Here is a 15,696-nt window from a genome sequence, read left to right as displayed (position 1 = left end):
CCCTATCATTTAGCATCGGAATCATCACACAGTCGCCTCAAATCACAGTTCAGCCTGGTTTATGTGGTTTGGACACTATAGCCCCAATCGTACAGATTAGCGTCTAAAAAATATGACCGTTAAAAAAAAACGTAAAAACGTAAAAAAAACTCTGCATAAATGACCAATATTTGAGTGACTACTAAACGTACACGCTGCCATCACCTCCAAAACATGTTAGTCATTTTAGAAAATGAGCAGCTACCTGTTAATAACACGTACCTAGGCTATAAGCTACGCTACACAATGGCCATGTAGTTAGCAAGAGGCTAATTGTTTGGGTATTTTATTAATATTCCGTTAGTTAGCGGGGATGTTTGAGTCTGAGTCGAGTCTCGGGTCTTTTGTACAGAAGTCTAGTTTAGTCTCGTCATTAACTGCAGGCACAAAACCTCCTTAACACCTCATTGAAACCTGTCAGGCTTGAGGGAAGAAGGAACGAAGGGTACGGTTAATGGAGCGGTTAGCGAGCTAATCTGCAGTTTGCTAGCAAAGGTGAAATCTTATTAGTCAAATTTTAGTCAAAAATGTCTGCGTTTTTGTCTGATAGCTCCATTAGCCTCCAGCACAAAACTACAGAAGCTAAACGTAAATTAGGGACTTTTAAATCTCAAAGCTATTTTTTATGCTAACTGAACATGCAATGCTTGCTTTGTTAGCCATGTTAAACTAACTATGTTAAACGCAAAACTAAAGAAGCTAAACTTAGAGATTTTCAGTAAAGCTATTTGTATTCTGTAGCTTTTTAAGCACAAAACTACAGAAGCGTAAACGTAAATTAGAGCTTTTTTATGCTAACTTAACATGCAATGTTTTCTGTTTCCCATTTCTGCTTGTTAGCTATGTTCGTCTATGTTAGCGCAAAAACTACACAAGCTAAACGTAGAGATTTTTAGCAAAGCTATTTTTTTATGCTAACTTAACATGCAATGCTGTTCGTCCCCCTTCTCTGCTGGTTAGCTATGTTAGCGCAAAAGTACAGAAGCTAAACTTAAATTAGAGATTTTTTGAAAAGCTTTTTTATGCTAACTGACAATGCCACACTGTTTGTCCCTCATTTCTGCTTGTTAGCTGTGTTAGCATATGTTAGCACAAAACGACAATAGCTAAACTTAAATTAGAGATTTTTGCAAAGCTATTTTTATGCTAACTTAACATGTGATGCTTTCTGCTCCCCATTTCTGCTTGTTAGCTATGTTAGCCTATGTTAGCGCAAAAACTACAGAAGCTAAACTTAAATTAGAGATTTTTTGAAAAGCCTTTTTTATGCTAACTTAACATGCAACACTGTTTGTCCCTCATTTCTGCTTGTTAGCTATGTTAGCATATGTTAGCACAAAACGACAATAGCTAAACTTAAATTAGAGATTTTTTGAAAAGCTTTTTTTATGCTAACTTAACATGCAACGCTGTTTGTACCCCATTTCTGCATGTTAGCAACATTAGCCTCCAGCGCAAAACTTCAGAAGCTAAACTTAAATGAAGAGAGTTTTTTTGGCAACACTGAATTTTTAAAAATAAAATAATAATAAAATAATAATAAATAAAGGTTTTTGTACTAACTTAACATGCAATGCTTATGCTCCCCATTTCTGCTTGTTAGCTAAACAACTACAATGCTAGCATGCTGCTCTCACAACACTTTTTCTAAAGCCCCTTCGGATTAGACAATTAGCCGACGCCGATGTCCCAGATTATCTGAAGCGTTTTCAATAAATCGGCCACACCTGGTGCAATCGAATGGCTGAAAATCTGCACGAGCGACGTGGGCAGAAACGCAGAGGCGGCTCAAGGTTAAAAGGTTGCAGCTTTTTAAATGCTGTAATGCAGCGGCTGGGGTTTGATGACAGTAAGCAGGTGAACGGGCTTAAATTCTATAAGCTTACGGTGGATTTAAAACGGGGAGATCAGCGCAATTGTATGAACCGAATTTAATTTTGCGAACTGTGTGAAAGCCGCTTGTTGTCGGACTGAAAGGAGTGGTGACATGCTCTGCGTAGTGTTTGCGACAGACTACGGAGAGTAAAATTGCTTCGCACAACAGGGATTTCTTTCATTATTAATCTCCTGTGAGGTTTTTTAGAAGCTAATCAAAACCAATTAGATGGTATTATGTATGTGTGTGTGTGTGTGTGTGTGTGTGTGTGTGTGTGTGGGCCTGAGAAGTGTATTACTACTAAAAGGAGAACACTACTGGACTACAAGCCATGCAAAGTGTGCTGTCAGTCAGCGACTGTGACTTATCCTTCTGTCTGAAAGGATAAATATGATATCTTTATATAAGAAATTTGCTCCTATCGTGCAGTGTAAGCTAATAAATATAAGAAACAGACAGTAGTTAATGCATGCATACCTGGCTTTGTAGGCTATTTCCATGGCTTTCTTTAATGGCTGGAGCTAAAAGCTTTAATGCTACGCCTACAACCTAACCTGACCTAATCTAATCTTAAAGGAGTACTTCACTAATTTTCAACCGAGGTCATATCTGCTGTACTGCTATCATACGGTCAATTACCACAGACAATCATTTTAACACATTTACTGGTATTCAGAAAAGACTCAAAACCCCAATGACTTCAGACATACTTATAATCGAAGTCAATGGGCAGTCGCTGAACTATATAACGCAATTTCCAAACTTCAGCGATGTCAGTGTCACAGTACTGGTGTTAGGATAAGATGAAGATGAAATTTTGAAGACTTGAGCAACACAACCAGGCAGAAACCTGCAAAAAAAACTCTATGCTGGTAATATAACCCCTCTGAAAAAGCTCATCCCAATTCAGCAGCAAGTGCACTCATAAAAATAAAGGGTAAAAAAGGTTCTTTGAGCGTGATGCCATAGAAGAACCACTTTTGGTTCTCAGCCCTGACGCTGGAGGCCCACAGCTATGTATTTAGTGCTTTTTTTATTTACCTGATCCAACAAGTCAGCTGATTAACAGGCCATTTTGAGTTAAAGTGGGTGAGATTGAGCAGGACAACAATGTGCAAGGCAGTGGGCCTCAAGGACCAGGGTTGAGAAACACCTCCCTAAAGAACCATGTAAGGTTTTGTGTATATCAGAATATTTAAAGGTTCTCCATAAAAATGTACAAAAATGGTTCTTCCAAGAGCCAAATGTGGTTCTTCTCAGATGGTGGTTCTTTTTCTTTTTGTAGGACCTTGATTTTTAAAGGTGCAGGTTTTGAAATTGAGGTGGGATTCATCAAGTTACCAACCTCGATTAGGTTGAAAAGTCCTTAAATATTCCATCATTAGGAACCAAAGGTACGTATTTGAGATCTGTTCCTCAATACATGCTTTGAAAAACAAAACAGTTGCAGCCAGATGTCCCCAAAATGTCCAAATGTTCTTGTTTTCTGTCCTAGGGACATGTGGTCGTGGACAAAGGGTTAAATACACACATCTACAAAACACACAGCAACGACTCAGCAGGCCCAGCTCTTCATTTCTCCAGGAGCAGCTGATATACAGGCATTAATTAGTTGTGAGATCCTCTCTGCTGAGCGGGCTGTGTGTGTGTGTGTGTGTGTGTGTGTGTGGTCCTACGCTTGTCCTGTCACATTTTTCACAAATCATTATGAGGCTGAGGTGTGACTGAGTGCGACAAATCTGAACTCCAATTACGACGGCCCTTCAAACAGCCTGGAGATACTAGACGTGATCAAAGGAGATTAGAAGTCCTTCAGCTTGGCTGACCTGAGCGATGGGTTCTGACTTCCCTTGCTTGCTCTCATAATCACCATCTGATTACACTATCAGTATCTGTATCAAGAGATATGGGAAACGGGGGTGCTGAAGGGGCTGCAACACCCCCATTTTCAGGATTTCAGGAGTTCTACCAGTGCAAGGAACAACGTGAGCACAGTACAGAGCTTTGATATCAGTCATATCATATCATATATTATGACCACCTACCTAACAGGGGGAATAACCAGCCTCGGCTCGGATAACACTTTTAAACAAAGATCGAGCATGTAGCATGTACCCCATCGCCTCCTGTAGCGCCCTACCCGTTCAGAAGCATGCATAGCCAATGCAACAAACCTTAGGCCAAATCCCCACCAGAGCAATGACCTTCACCCACTTTTCGTATGGATGCTTTGTTTAACAGCAGTGCAGTAAAAGGCTTTTACACAGCAATGATATTTAATATCAATCAGAGTGAAAGCATGAGGTCAGGGAAGGGAACAGAGCTCCACACCGGAGCAGCGTTAGCACATTACTGGAGCTTTTACAGTCTCGGCCATTATAATAAACAATAAGCAAAAATGAAAATGAGCTGCATTTTTGCCAGAATAGAAACATGACCATTCTTAACTATTCTGGAACAGAGGTGTTCTCTTGAAATCTGCCACCATAACCAGGTAATAACCTTGTTCTCTTCTTCTATAGCCTGTGGGGAGCCATCTGTAACTTCTAGGACTGCAGAGAGGGCTTCCTCATTTCTGAGAACGATGCTGAGAAAATGCATGTATTATTTTCTGCTCTTTTTCATTTACCAGCCTGGTTAGACTGCTCCACAATAGGCCTGCTAAGAAGGAGTCTAAAGCTACAGTAGATCACATGTGACCTACAACATACACGAGAAAAGCAGCCAGTGTTCTGGTAAACAAACAAATGCTAAGGCCAGGTTACCTCAGCTAACAATGTTGCTATCCTAGCCCTGTACAGCTGATAGGGTACCGGGTGAAGGGTGCTAGCATCTCAGAAACCGCTTACTTGGTGGGATGTTCTAGAGCCGCCATTGCATTACATTAGTGCTTATTAGCCTAATAAGCTATCCTAGCTAACCCCTCCTCTCTGGCTGGTCTTCCTTTGCGCACCATCAGGCGTTCTCTCTTCACTACCTTCCTGTAGCAGCCAAGAATGGATCAGCCAGCTCCTCCGTACTTGAGGGCGATGGTCAAAAGCCGATCTGTACCAAGAGCCCAGCCCAGTCCAGCTTCAAGTGCGGCTCGGCTTGACCCGCCATCCTTTAAGATCTACGGAAGACGAGCGCCCAGACTTTTTTCTGTCCTGCACCGAAGTGGTGGAAGGAACTTCCACTGGGTGTCTGAACGCTTGCTGTCTTCAAACCCAGACTGAAGACCCTCCTCTTCCGAGAGTACTTGGGTGAAGTGTAGTGTAGAGTATTATGGTCTCCATATTGACTTGTGTTAGTAGTGTCTGAGATTAGAGGTATCTTTAAATTCTAGTCTATTCAAACTAGCTAAGGGTATTTTCTGAGTAAACAGTGAAGCACTTTGGTAAGTCGCTCTGGAGAAGAGCATCGGCTAAATGCCATAAATGTAAATGTGGCCCAGTTCACAGTGGGGGGAAAGATGCCATGGTTTACAAAGCTAGTATCCCAGTCTTGTTACACTTCAGCTCATCTCTTTTGTCACATTTCCTCATTTTCCTGCAGTGTTGGTCGGCCTGCTACCACTGCTACGTCTCCAACATTATGGTGCCCTGCAATCCGGTAATGCACACTTTATGCCAATGTGAGTTTCCTTTAATGCAAGTTCAAAGCTGTGAAGAGCGAGCAGAAAGCAAAACGAGGCCTTTCCCCCAAACATTAAGGAGGGCTGTACTGTAGCTGTACTTTCCTGAGTGTTTCGCTTCAAAGGTGTGTAAGGTAAAGCAGCTTGAATTATGCATATTCCCGTGCTAAGAAAAGTGAAAAGCTGAGGCAGCCTCCTTCTTGGTTTGTTACCCAGGAGCTTTTTCTGAAAAGGCCTTGTTTGCCTTGACTCTCCAGTCGTTCCTCACAGATGCATAAATCTTTTAGGCCTCGTCTGTCCCTGAAGAATTACACGACCAGCATGCACTTCGCTGAATTCTCCGCAGAGATTTCTACTAATAGCATGTACTCACAGTTCAGGTCTGAACGGAGAAAGGAGGAGGCGGCACCTGGAGCTGAACTCCTGATTTCTATCTCTTGCTATTAATGCTGGTGAATGTGCTGTAGAGAATAAGAAGATTCCACGTCACAGTCTGTGGTGGTTCGATCAGGGCTTTTGAAGCTGTGGATTCTTTACACTGTGCATCTACTTAAGTGATCTGCGGGTACGTTTACATCGGGCACAACCTCGGTCTGAGGCTCGGACTCACACCCTGTGACTCAAAACTCAATTTAGCAACTCAAGACTGGACTCGGGACTGAACTGAGTCAAGACTCAACTTGGACTCACACCCTAAGACTCAAGACTCAATCTAGACTTGCAGTCACAGATTTAAGACTCGGCTGAATACTCAGACTCCCAGCTAAAGACTCAAGATTTAAATGTGACTTGCACCTTAGAGATTCAAAACTGAACTCAGACTCAGATTTATAGCTAAAGACTCAAGATTTGACTGAGACATGCACCTCAGAGACTGAAGACCTGATTCAGACTTGCATGACAGAGACTAAAGATTTGAACTTGCTCTCAGAGACTCAAGACTTGACTAAAGACTTGACTTAGATGCACACCCCAAAGACTCCAGACTTGACTCAGACTTGCATTTAGATACTGAAAATTAAATTTAGACTCCCACCCACAGATTTAAGACTCAAGACTGAACTCAAACTCACACCTAAAGACTCAATATTTGACTGAGACATTCACCTTAGAGACTCAAGACTGAACTCAGACTCACACCTAATGTCTCAAGATTTGACTGAGACATTTACCTCAGAGTCTCAAGACTGAACTCGGTCAAATCTTGAGTCTTTAGGTGTGAGTCTGAGACATTCACCTTAGAGACTCAAGACTGAACTCAGACTCACACCTAAAGACTCAAGATTTGACTGAGACATGCACCTCAGAGACTGAAGGCTCGCAGCCTGAGTCAAGTCTTGAATGTCAAGTGTAGACTTGCTCCTCCTGCTTTGGGCCCCCAAAAAGCTAGAACCCACCTTGAGAATGGAACTAGAGTACAGTTGGGATCTTTATAGAATTAAAGACTTGAAAGGATTAAAAAGACAGTTCATCATAGTGTACTAGACTTATCTTAATCTTAACAGATAGATCTGGTTATGTGGAGCTTACAGCATCATTACATTTCATTTATGAGGACTCGCTGCAGTCTTGTTGCAGGCTTTCATCACAACACCCTTGACATTTAGAAAGGCATGCATTTCCACTCAAACACAGGATTGGTTCACACTTGTCAGGCAGTATGGAAAGTCGTTAAAAGATAAGCTAAAAGGCAGTTCAATTACAGCCCTTGGTGCCTCTGGGCCACATTTCAGCACTGCAGTCTGGCCAGCTTACTGATGACTGTATATTAATACAATCTACATCTTTATGTAGACCCTTTCTCTGTGGGTTCTCTGCTTATGAATGTCTTGCTTTTGTACCACATGCATTAATAGCCCATTGTACTGTGATGCACAGTTTATCAGCTACCCTCTGCCCCATTCATCATTAGTCAGTTTTTGTCTTGAAACCCTGAAACTTCAGACTCAGCACACACCCCCAGAAGTGCACCTCTTGGCTTGGACTCGCACCCCAGAGACTCTAGACTTAACTCGGACTTGCAGCTTAGGAATTTAGCTCGCACTTGAACCCCAGAGAATTAAGACTTGACTCAAGATTTGCCCAGAGACTCAAGACTCGACTCAGACTTGCACTCAAAGACATGAAACTACATTTAGAGTCATATTCACAGATTTAAGACTTAAGATTTGACTCAGACTCACACACCGAGACAAAACTCAGACTACACACCAGTGTTGCACCTCAGAGGTTTAATGCTCAACTCAGACTCGCACCAAGACTTATACTCCGAGATGCAAAACTCAACTCAAGATGCATTAGATGCCTACACAGATTTAGCGCTTGACTCAAGACTCAACTCAGACTCGCGCCACAGACACTCAAGACATATCTTGGAGTCACACTTTATAGACTTATGATTCGACTCAGTCTTGCACTCAGAGACTCCAGGCTAAATTTAGACTCAGATAAGATTTGACTCAGACTAACACTGAGACTCCAAGACTGAACTCAGACTTGCACCTCAGGGGTTTAAGGCTCAACTCAGACTCGCACCAAGACTTATACTCAGAGATGCAAAACTCAACTCAAGATGCATTAGACACATACACACAGATTTAGGACTCGACTCAAGACTCAACTCAGACTCGCACCACAGACACTCAAGACTCAGGTCAAACTCACATTCAGAGACTCAAGACTCGACTCAGACTTGCACTCAGAGACTCCAAGCTAAATTTAGACTCACACCCACAGATTTAACACTCAAGATTTGACTCAGATTCTAACACAGAAACTCCAAGACTCAATTAAGACTCACATTCAGAGACTCAAGACTTGACTCAGACTTGCACCTCCGAGACTTAAGGCTCAATTCAGACTCACACCTCAGAGAATTATGACGTGACTCAGATTCACACCCAGAGACAAAGACAACTGTGTCCAAAAACTGCTTCTGTTTCTGCTCCATTCTCCAGTTTGACTTCTTGCAAATTTCCACCAGGAACACTCAGATCTCAGAGACAAAGACTCAAGTCGGACTCAGGTGTCTTTTGTACAACTCCAGGCTAAGGGATGGCCAAAGCAAACTGTGCGACTCAAGGCTTGACTCAGGGCCCTTGAGACTAAAGATTTGACTCAGACTCAGGGATGACCTGCAAGACGACAGCTCTAAAATGTGATGGCAAACAAAAACTGTGCACCGACAGATGGACAGTCTCCAATTCTACCCCAGAGAGGTGGAGCTATAACGTAGGGGCCTCTATTAAAGTAGCAGGTGAGCGAATACCATCCACTATATATTTATACTACATTCACAACCCCACCATAAACAGACTTTCTAGTGTCTAAAGAGTTTCTGCTCCGACACAATAAAGATTAAATGACAAAATACGAGCCAAGACATACGATGAATACCTTATAATAGCAGGCCTTGGATATCAGTATTCACCAGCGTTCTATTTTAGACCTACGGCAGCCGGAGAAGTCATCGGAATTGAAGAGCGCACAAGCACAAGTCATTTCTGTGTAATGGTGGCACCTTGTTATCAGAGAATAAAGACACTGTATCAAGAGAGCGGAAAGAGCGAGAACAGCAGAGCGAGCATACTAGAGAGAGAGAGAGCAAGAGCGAACGACATGGAGTGTATGTGTGTGTGAGCGAGAGAGAGGCATATTATTCAACAGGCACATTAGAGGCGTGTAAGAACGCGGGCTTGTCATACTTCATTAGTTTCGGAAACAAAAGAATTTAGTCATGCGCCGGGTTATTTCGTTCCCCTTGCTTTTCACCTCTCTCTCTCTCTCTCTCTCTCTCTCTCTCTCTCTCTCTCTTTTTCTCTACACGAAGCTCCTGTGAGGTGAGGAACGCCACAGCCCGGGGTGCTCCCTCCCTCTGATCGCTCTGGAATCGTCTATTAGCACAGTTCTTCTCCCATGTCATTACAACCAGGAATGACGGGCCGCAGACACGATCCGATCACGCTTACAAGGGATGAGAGCCATCAGCATGAAGCCACTGAGCAGCGAATCAGATGAGGAAGGCTTTGAGTCTCTGTCCAGTGACAGCAGTCCTCAGTCGGGTCTCTCCAAGGAACGTGCAGAAACAATTCGCTTGGCGTCCCTCCGTTAAACTTCCTAAAACCCCAAGGCTCTGAATGGGGGCCCACACTCTAGATTCCTCACGACTAACTTACATATATCATCAGGTTCTGAAATCTGATTGGCTGAGCCACAGATGTTCAGAGCCACTATGTCGTGTGTATACATATTATCGTACGTTTTTCACTTTTTGACAGAATATGAATCTGGCAGTTGCTCTTTACATCGTGTTAAAATGTTATGATGAACGGACCAATAGAAATGCTCCAAAATGACTTAAATAAAAATCTTTTTACATTGACTTCCATTGAAAGCTAAGAAGGTTTTTTCCTTCTCCTGTAAAGTTGATATACCATCACACGTGGACAGTGTTTAGTGCAGGTGTGAACAGGTCTGATGTGATGGCTATTCGGCTGAGTCTGAACATCTCCAAAAGGTATCTCAAGGCAGGTCTTGGGGTGTGTTTCCAGCATGCAGTGGTTGGTACCTACCAAAAGTGCTCCAAGGAAGGACAACCAGGTGAACCGAGGGCAGGGACAGGGGTACCAAAGGCTCAGTGATGCTTACGGAGGCCCCACCTCACATCTTACAGGGCTTAAAGGATCATGGTGCCTTTAGAGGTTTTGTGGAGTCCCCATGCCTGGATTTATGTTCTACTTCGGTAAAGTGGGCATAAGAACGCTTACAAGAACTGTGTAATGCTACGTAACCTGAGTCATATCTGAGGAAAATTCTGTAATATCACTGTATCTCCTCACCCCACATGCTTCTTTTCTTTTTAGTGAGGGTTCTGTACCCCTCAGCGTGTCCAGAAAAGCATGTGTAAAGCGTATTCGTCAGGACTGTCTCAAAGTGAAAATTCTACTTCCCAACTGTAGGGGGAGCCCAGGAGCAAGGAATATCCTCGCCTAGTCAGGGATAAGCTTCCCTCTGATTGCTGGATACACTGGATACAGTGCAGTGGAGCACCTGCGTGTGTTACCTCTGTAGCGCAGCAGCAGGGAGCCGGGCGCTTGCTGCTTCCTGCTACTGAAGTGGATGGAGATCTGGTTGCTGGAGCTGCGCACCACCAGCCCTCTAGTGAGCACGGACTCGTTGGCCAGGATGGACGGCTGCAGCCCACCTAAATCCTCCAGGACCACCTCCTCCCCCTCCGCCAGCGTCACGTTCAGGACCTGCAGAGGGACAAAAAAACAACACAATCGGGTCAATGTCTGTTATTGCCAATGTCACACTGACTGAGGACTCTGCAGTTCAACTGTACAAACTGTATTTATTCAAGTGAATAAATAGAGGTCTAGAGTAGTTTATTAGAACGTAGAACGTAGCCAAAGAACATACCATTTTTGGCTCCCCAAAAAAGCTCTCAATGGATGGGTTTCAATGGATGGGAAGAACCTCTCCCAGAACTCCACAGGCAAGCCAAGAACCATTCAGGAACTTTGATAAAGAAGCTCCACCATAATGGTATATAAAAATTACTATATCTAGAACCATGACAAGTCAAAGAACCTTTGTTGTTTAAGGGTTTCCCTGGAACTGTCCACCCAAGCCAAGCACCATTTAGGAACCTGCATATTGCACACTCAGCACATCTTAAAAATTAGTTCTTCAAGGGTTCTTTGGTGAAGGAAATTACTATATCTAGAACCATGACAAGTCAAAGAACCTTTGTTGTTTAAGGGTTTCCACAGAACTGTACAACCAAGCCAAGAACCATTCAGGAACCAGTGTTTTGCACACTCAGCAGCTCCACCATGCGGGTGTATGCTCTTAAAAATTAGTCCTTCAAGGGTTCTTTGGTGAAGGAAATGACTATATATCTAGAACCATGACAAATAAAATAACCTTTGTTGTTTAAGGGTTTCCCCAGAACTGTATGCCCAGGCCAAGCATCATTCAGGAACCAGTGTTTTGCACACTCAGCAGCTCCACCATGCGGGTGTATGCTCTTAAAAATTAGTTCTTCAATGGTTCTTTGGTGAAGGAAATGACTATATATCTAGAACCATGAGAAATAATGTTTGTTGTTTAAGGATTTCTCTTGAACTGTACACCCAAGTCAGGAACCATTCAAGAACCTGCATAATGCACACTCAACACATCTTAAAAATTAGTTCATCAAGGGTTCTTTGGTGAAGTAAATGGCCATATCTAGAACCATGACAAGTCAAAGAACCTTTATTGCTTAAGAGTTTCCTCAGAACTGTACACACACAAAAGCCTGCTGGCATGAAGTGCACAGTCCCTACAGCTCACAATGGCCAATGTAAGTAAACACGGCAGGCGTCTGTTATTAAGTGGACGTTGCTAAGGGTATAATCTGTCGTGGAACATGCTTACACTGCTCTCTACCCAACCTTGCGGGCACCTCTGAGCTCAGTACATGTCAAAGTGGGAGAGGAGGGTGAGTCATACGCCACTGATTGACCCTGGATGCAATTTGCGTGCTCTCGTTCGTCCTGAAATGTGACAAATGAATTTGACATCGCTCCTCACTCCTGCCTGCCTCATCAGCCAGTCTACCATTCCACTAACACTGAAGACGGGTGAGGAAACTGCGTCGGTTATTCTGTCTGTACCAAGGGTGAAAGTGCCAGCTGGTAAAAGGTCTGGCCTTGCGCATCCTCTGTCTCATGCTTTCAACCTTTAGCATTAACGTGACTGAAGTCCGGTGAGTCGGTTTGACGGACAGCTTGTGTTTCATCTCAATGCTGGGCGTTGGAGGTGTTGGATGTAAGGAGGGTAGCACTGGAGGACGCTCAGTCTACCAGATCGTAGAGATTTTGAGACATTTTGTCCCACTGTTTTTGGAAGCACCCCCCTGTAACCAAAGAGTGACATTCCCACACCCTTCTCCAAGTGTTCTTCAGCAAGGTCAAAGGTCCAATAAGGAACCATGAGCCACTGAATGCTTAAAAGGCTCTTTGCGGGGGCTGCACTTAGCTCAGTAGCTCAGCATATTCTCTGCCATTATGGCCCATGGGTTGCAAGTTCGTGGATTGAATCTCAAGCCATGCTGCTTTGCCATCAGTGGCCAGAGTCTGGGAGCGCACAATTGGCTATGCTTTCTCCGGGTCAGTGGATGGCGCTCCGAGTGTGCCAGCTGCCCATTAATGTTTGAGCCAACCTGACGAGAAGAAAACTGGGATGACTAGACGACTGGGTCAGAACCAGAATCTCTGAAAACATCTGGCAGATCTGCTGTTGGAGGTCCCACCTCACAACTTACAGGACTTGCTTAGAGCATCTTCTGCTAATGTCTTAGGGCCAGATACCACAGGAGGACCCCTTTAGAGGTCTTGTGGAGTCCATGCCTTGACGGGACAGATCTGTTTTGGTGTCCCACACAACACGAGGCAGGTGGTTTTAATCTTATGGCTGATCATTGTATTAAATGGTTCCATGTAGCTGGATTTCATGGTTATTACAAAAAGCTATTTTACAAACTATCAAGCAAGAGGCTTCAGTTATTGAGAAAGCACCAGAGAAAGGTCATTGCTGTAATCACTGCGACGTCCAGTGTCTCGGAGGAGTAGATTTATCCTATGGGAGTTCCATTACAGAGTCGAATCTGCAGGTGGTGTAAGGGCAGGACCCTCCTTTGGCTCCGTCTCTCAGGGCTAATGAAAGCGAGAGTGAGCGAGGCCTTTCAGTCCAGTGGCAATCTTTAGGGGCCGAAGTACTAATGCGAATTTGGCCAGGCCGATGACCTGTGGTCCGGTCTTATAGAAACAAGGCGACCGCACTGTTCAGAGAGGGGGAGCTGAGGCGGAGGTTCAGTGTGTGTGTGTGTGTGTTATTATATGTGTGTGCAATGTGTGTTATGTGTGGTTTCAGGAGTAAATAAAGATGCAGGGTTAAATGCCATCCTCCTACGACACATTTGGCTGGCAACCTTGTTCTCAGTGACATTGCCAGCGCATGAAGCTACAGGCCTACTCTGGACACGTTTGTCAAGACTTAATAAGTGTAGTATATTTATTGGCTATGCAGATATTCATAGGCCTGAAGGAATGGTATGGAGTTGAGGAATAATATAGTGAGGCCCATGGGGTAGAGTGGAATCCATTCCCAGGCCTAATTTGATAAACTGTACATGAACTGAACGGACATAAGATGTTGTTTAGATCGGACATACTTTTGGGTGTATGTAGCTGAGATGATAAGGGGTCCAGCTGTGTCTGCAGCACGTATACCACGTAAGTAATGGTGGGGGCTAATGATTATTCCTGGATGAAATGCAGACATCCTGCATATGGGAACAGTACAACAACATATGACGTATAGTAGGGTATAAAACACGAGGTGTTCCTTTGTCTAAGAGAGAGAGAGCAGAGGGGCACCCAGAATTGGCAGGCTCTCTCCACACTGTACTTTTGATTGGAATAAAATGCTTCATTGTTGCAACTGAAAGACGGTGGTCACGAGTCTCCTTTCCAAAAGAAGTCCTCCGAAGAAGAGTATCACGACATAAGCGATCCCAATACAATGCAATACTTCACCTCCTTCCAGTGCTTTCTCAGTTCTGATCAGGTTCAGGCTGGGACAAGGTCACGGCTTTTTCACTTATATTTAACACCTTTACTCACATTATATTAGCCTTCTTGTTCTGAAAATACTGTTTGATAAGCGTCGCCAGGGCTCACCTCTGTTTCTGTTTTGGCCTGGAAAGTGGCATTTCAACAGGGCCATTAGGTAGGCTCTCATTATTCAACTCAGTGACTGACAAAGGAATCCATTACACACACACACACACACACACACACACACACACACACACACACACAGCATTCTGTAGTCATTATCCACTTTTCTCACAGTGACAACTCATGCAAATGCCCTACAAGGGTATTTCTAACAATGGAAATTGTGCCCCAGTTCTTTTAACTGAATTTAGGAATTTTGTGACTGCACTGCAGCAGTACAAAGCAAGCGTTTGGGCACCCCTAGAGATCTGAGGCATTGAGACCTTAATTCCCTTGTTAGAGCTATGGCTTGTTCACAGCTATCTCCATTAAGGTTTATGGTGGAGTTGGAAAACCCTCCATAAACCTCGTTCCTGACAATCGGCATCCATGGCCTCCTCTAAGCAGCTGAAAACAGTCAACACCCAAGAAGCAGGAGAAGACTGTAAGCAGACGGCGTTGTGGTTTAGCTGTTCTTTAACAGGAATGATGGAGGTCAAGCTGAGGTCTGGATAAGAAGGATCACTGGTTCGAATCCTGGTTAATGCTGCCTGCCATCAGCAGCCGGAACCTGAGAGAGCACAACTGCAAGATTGCTCTCTCTCTCTTCAGTGTGATGGTGGCCAGCACAGGCTTTTGCTAGATGGGCCTTTTGGGCTTGCCGGGCTTTCCTCTGATGGTGGCGTTGCACCAACGGCAGTTCGAAAAGAGGCGGTGGTTGGTTGTGCATGTGTCTGGCCTTATCCTCCCAATGTCGGGAGCGTTAAGTGTGATGGGGTGGGTTGGGTAATTGGTTATCTGAAATTGGGGAGGAAAATTAAGCAAAAATGAAAATATATGGCTTTAAAAAGAGACAGGAAGACTATCTGGGAGTGAAAGAGGGAGGAAAATGAAGGAGACTTGTGTGTTTCAGTCTTGTCTTTCGAAGCTATGTGATTTGGCCTGGCACAGGTAGGCAGAAATCATCAACACAAGGTGAATATCTTGTTTTGTTCGCCTTACAGACAAAATCTCATTCATATTTCAGCCCTTGTTCCCTTGTTAGAGCTATGGCTTGTTCACAGCTATCGCCATTAAGGTGATGTACTTTTCCAAGCCTCTGGAAAACTCCTCCACAAACCTCACCCCAGACAATCAGCAGCCATGGCCTCCTCTAAGCAGCTGAAAACAGTCAACACCCATGAAGCAGGAGAAGACTGTAAGCAGACAGCATTGTGGTTTAGCTGTTCTTTAACAGGAATGATGGAGGTCAAGCCGAGGTCTGGATGGGATTCAACCTGGCACAGGTAGGCAGAAATCATCAACACAAGGTGTACATCTCGTTTTGTTTGCCATACAGACAAAACCTCATTCATATTTCAGCCACCACCACCACCACCACCACCCCTCGCTGGTGGGAC

General features: G+C 44.0%; 1 protein-coding gene across 3 annotated transcripts in view; it reads right to left on the bottom strand.

Annotated features, from left to right (window-relative positions):
• sez6a (seizure related 6 homolog a) overlaps positions 1-15,696 on the bottom strand; it is a 203,921-nt gene that overhangs the window by 54,872 nt on the left and 133,353 nt on the right. For all 3 annotated transcript variants that reach the window (XR_011977612.1, XM_072658151.1, XM_072658150.1), the window contains exon 4: positions 10,591-10,783. Coding sequence is in view for 2 of the 3 variants with exons in the window: in XM_072658151.1 (XP_072514252.1) it covers positions 10,591-10,783 (193 nt within the window). In the remaining variant the exon portion in view is untranslated. The remainder of the gene's footprint in view (positions 1-10,590; positions 10,784-15,696) is intronic.

The sequence above is a fragment of the Salminus brasiliensis genome, chromosome 16 (genome assembly GCF_030463535.1).
Source record: "Salminus brasiliensis chromosome 16, fSalBra1.hap2, whole genome shotgun sequence".
Taxonomy (NCBI): Eukaryota; Metazoa; Chordata; class Actinopteri; order Characiformes; family Bryconidae; genus Salminus; species Salminus brasiliensis.
Note: the sequence above shows the minus strand (reverse complement) of the source record. Positions and strands in the feature narration are given on the sequence as shown.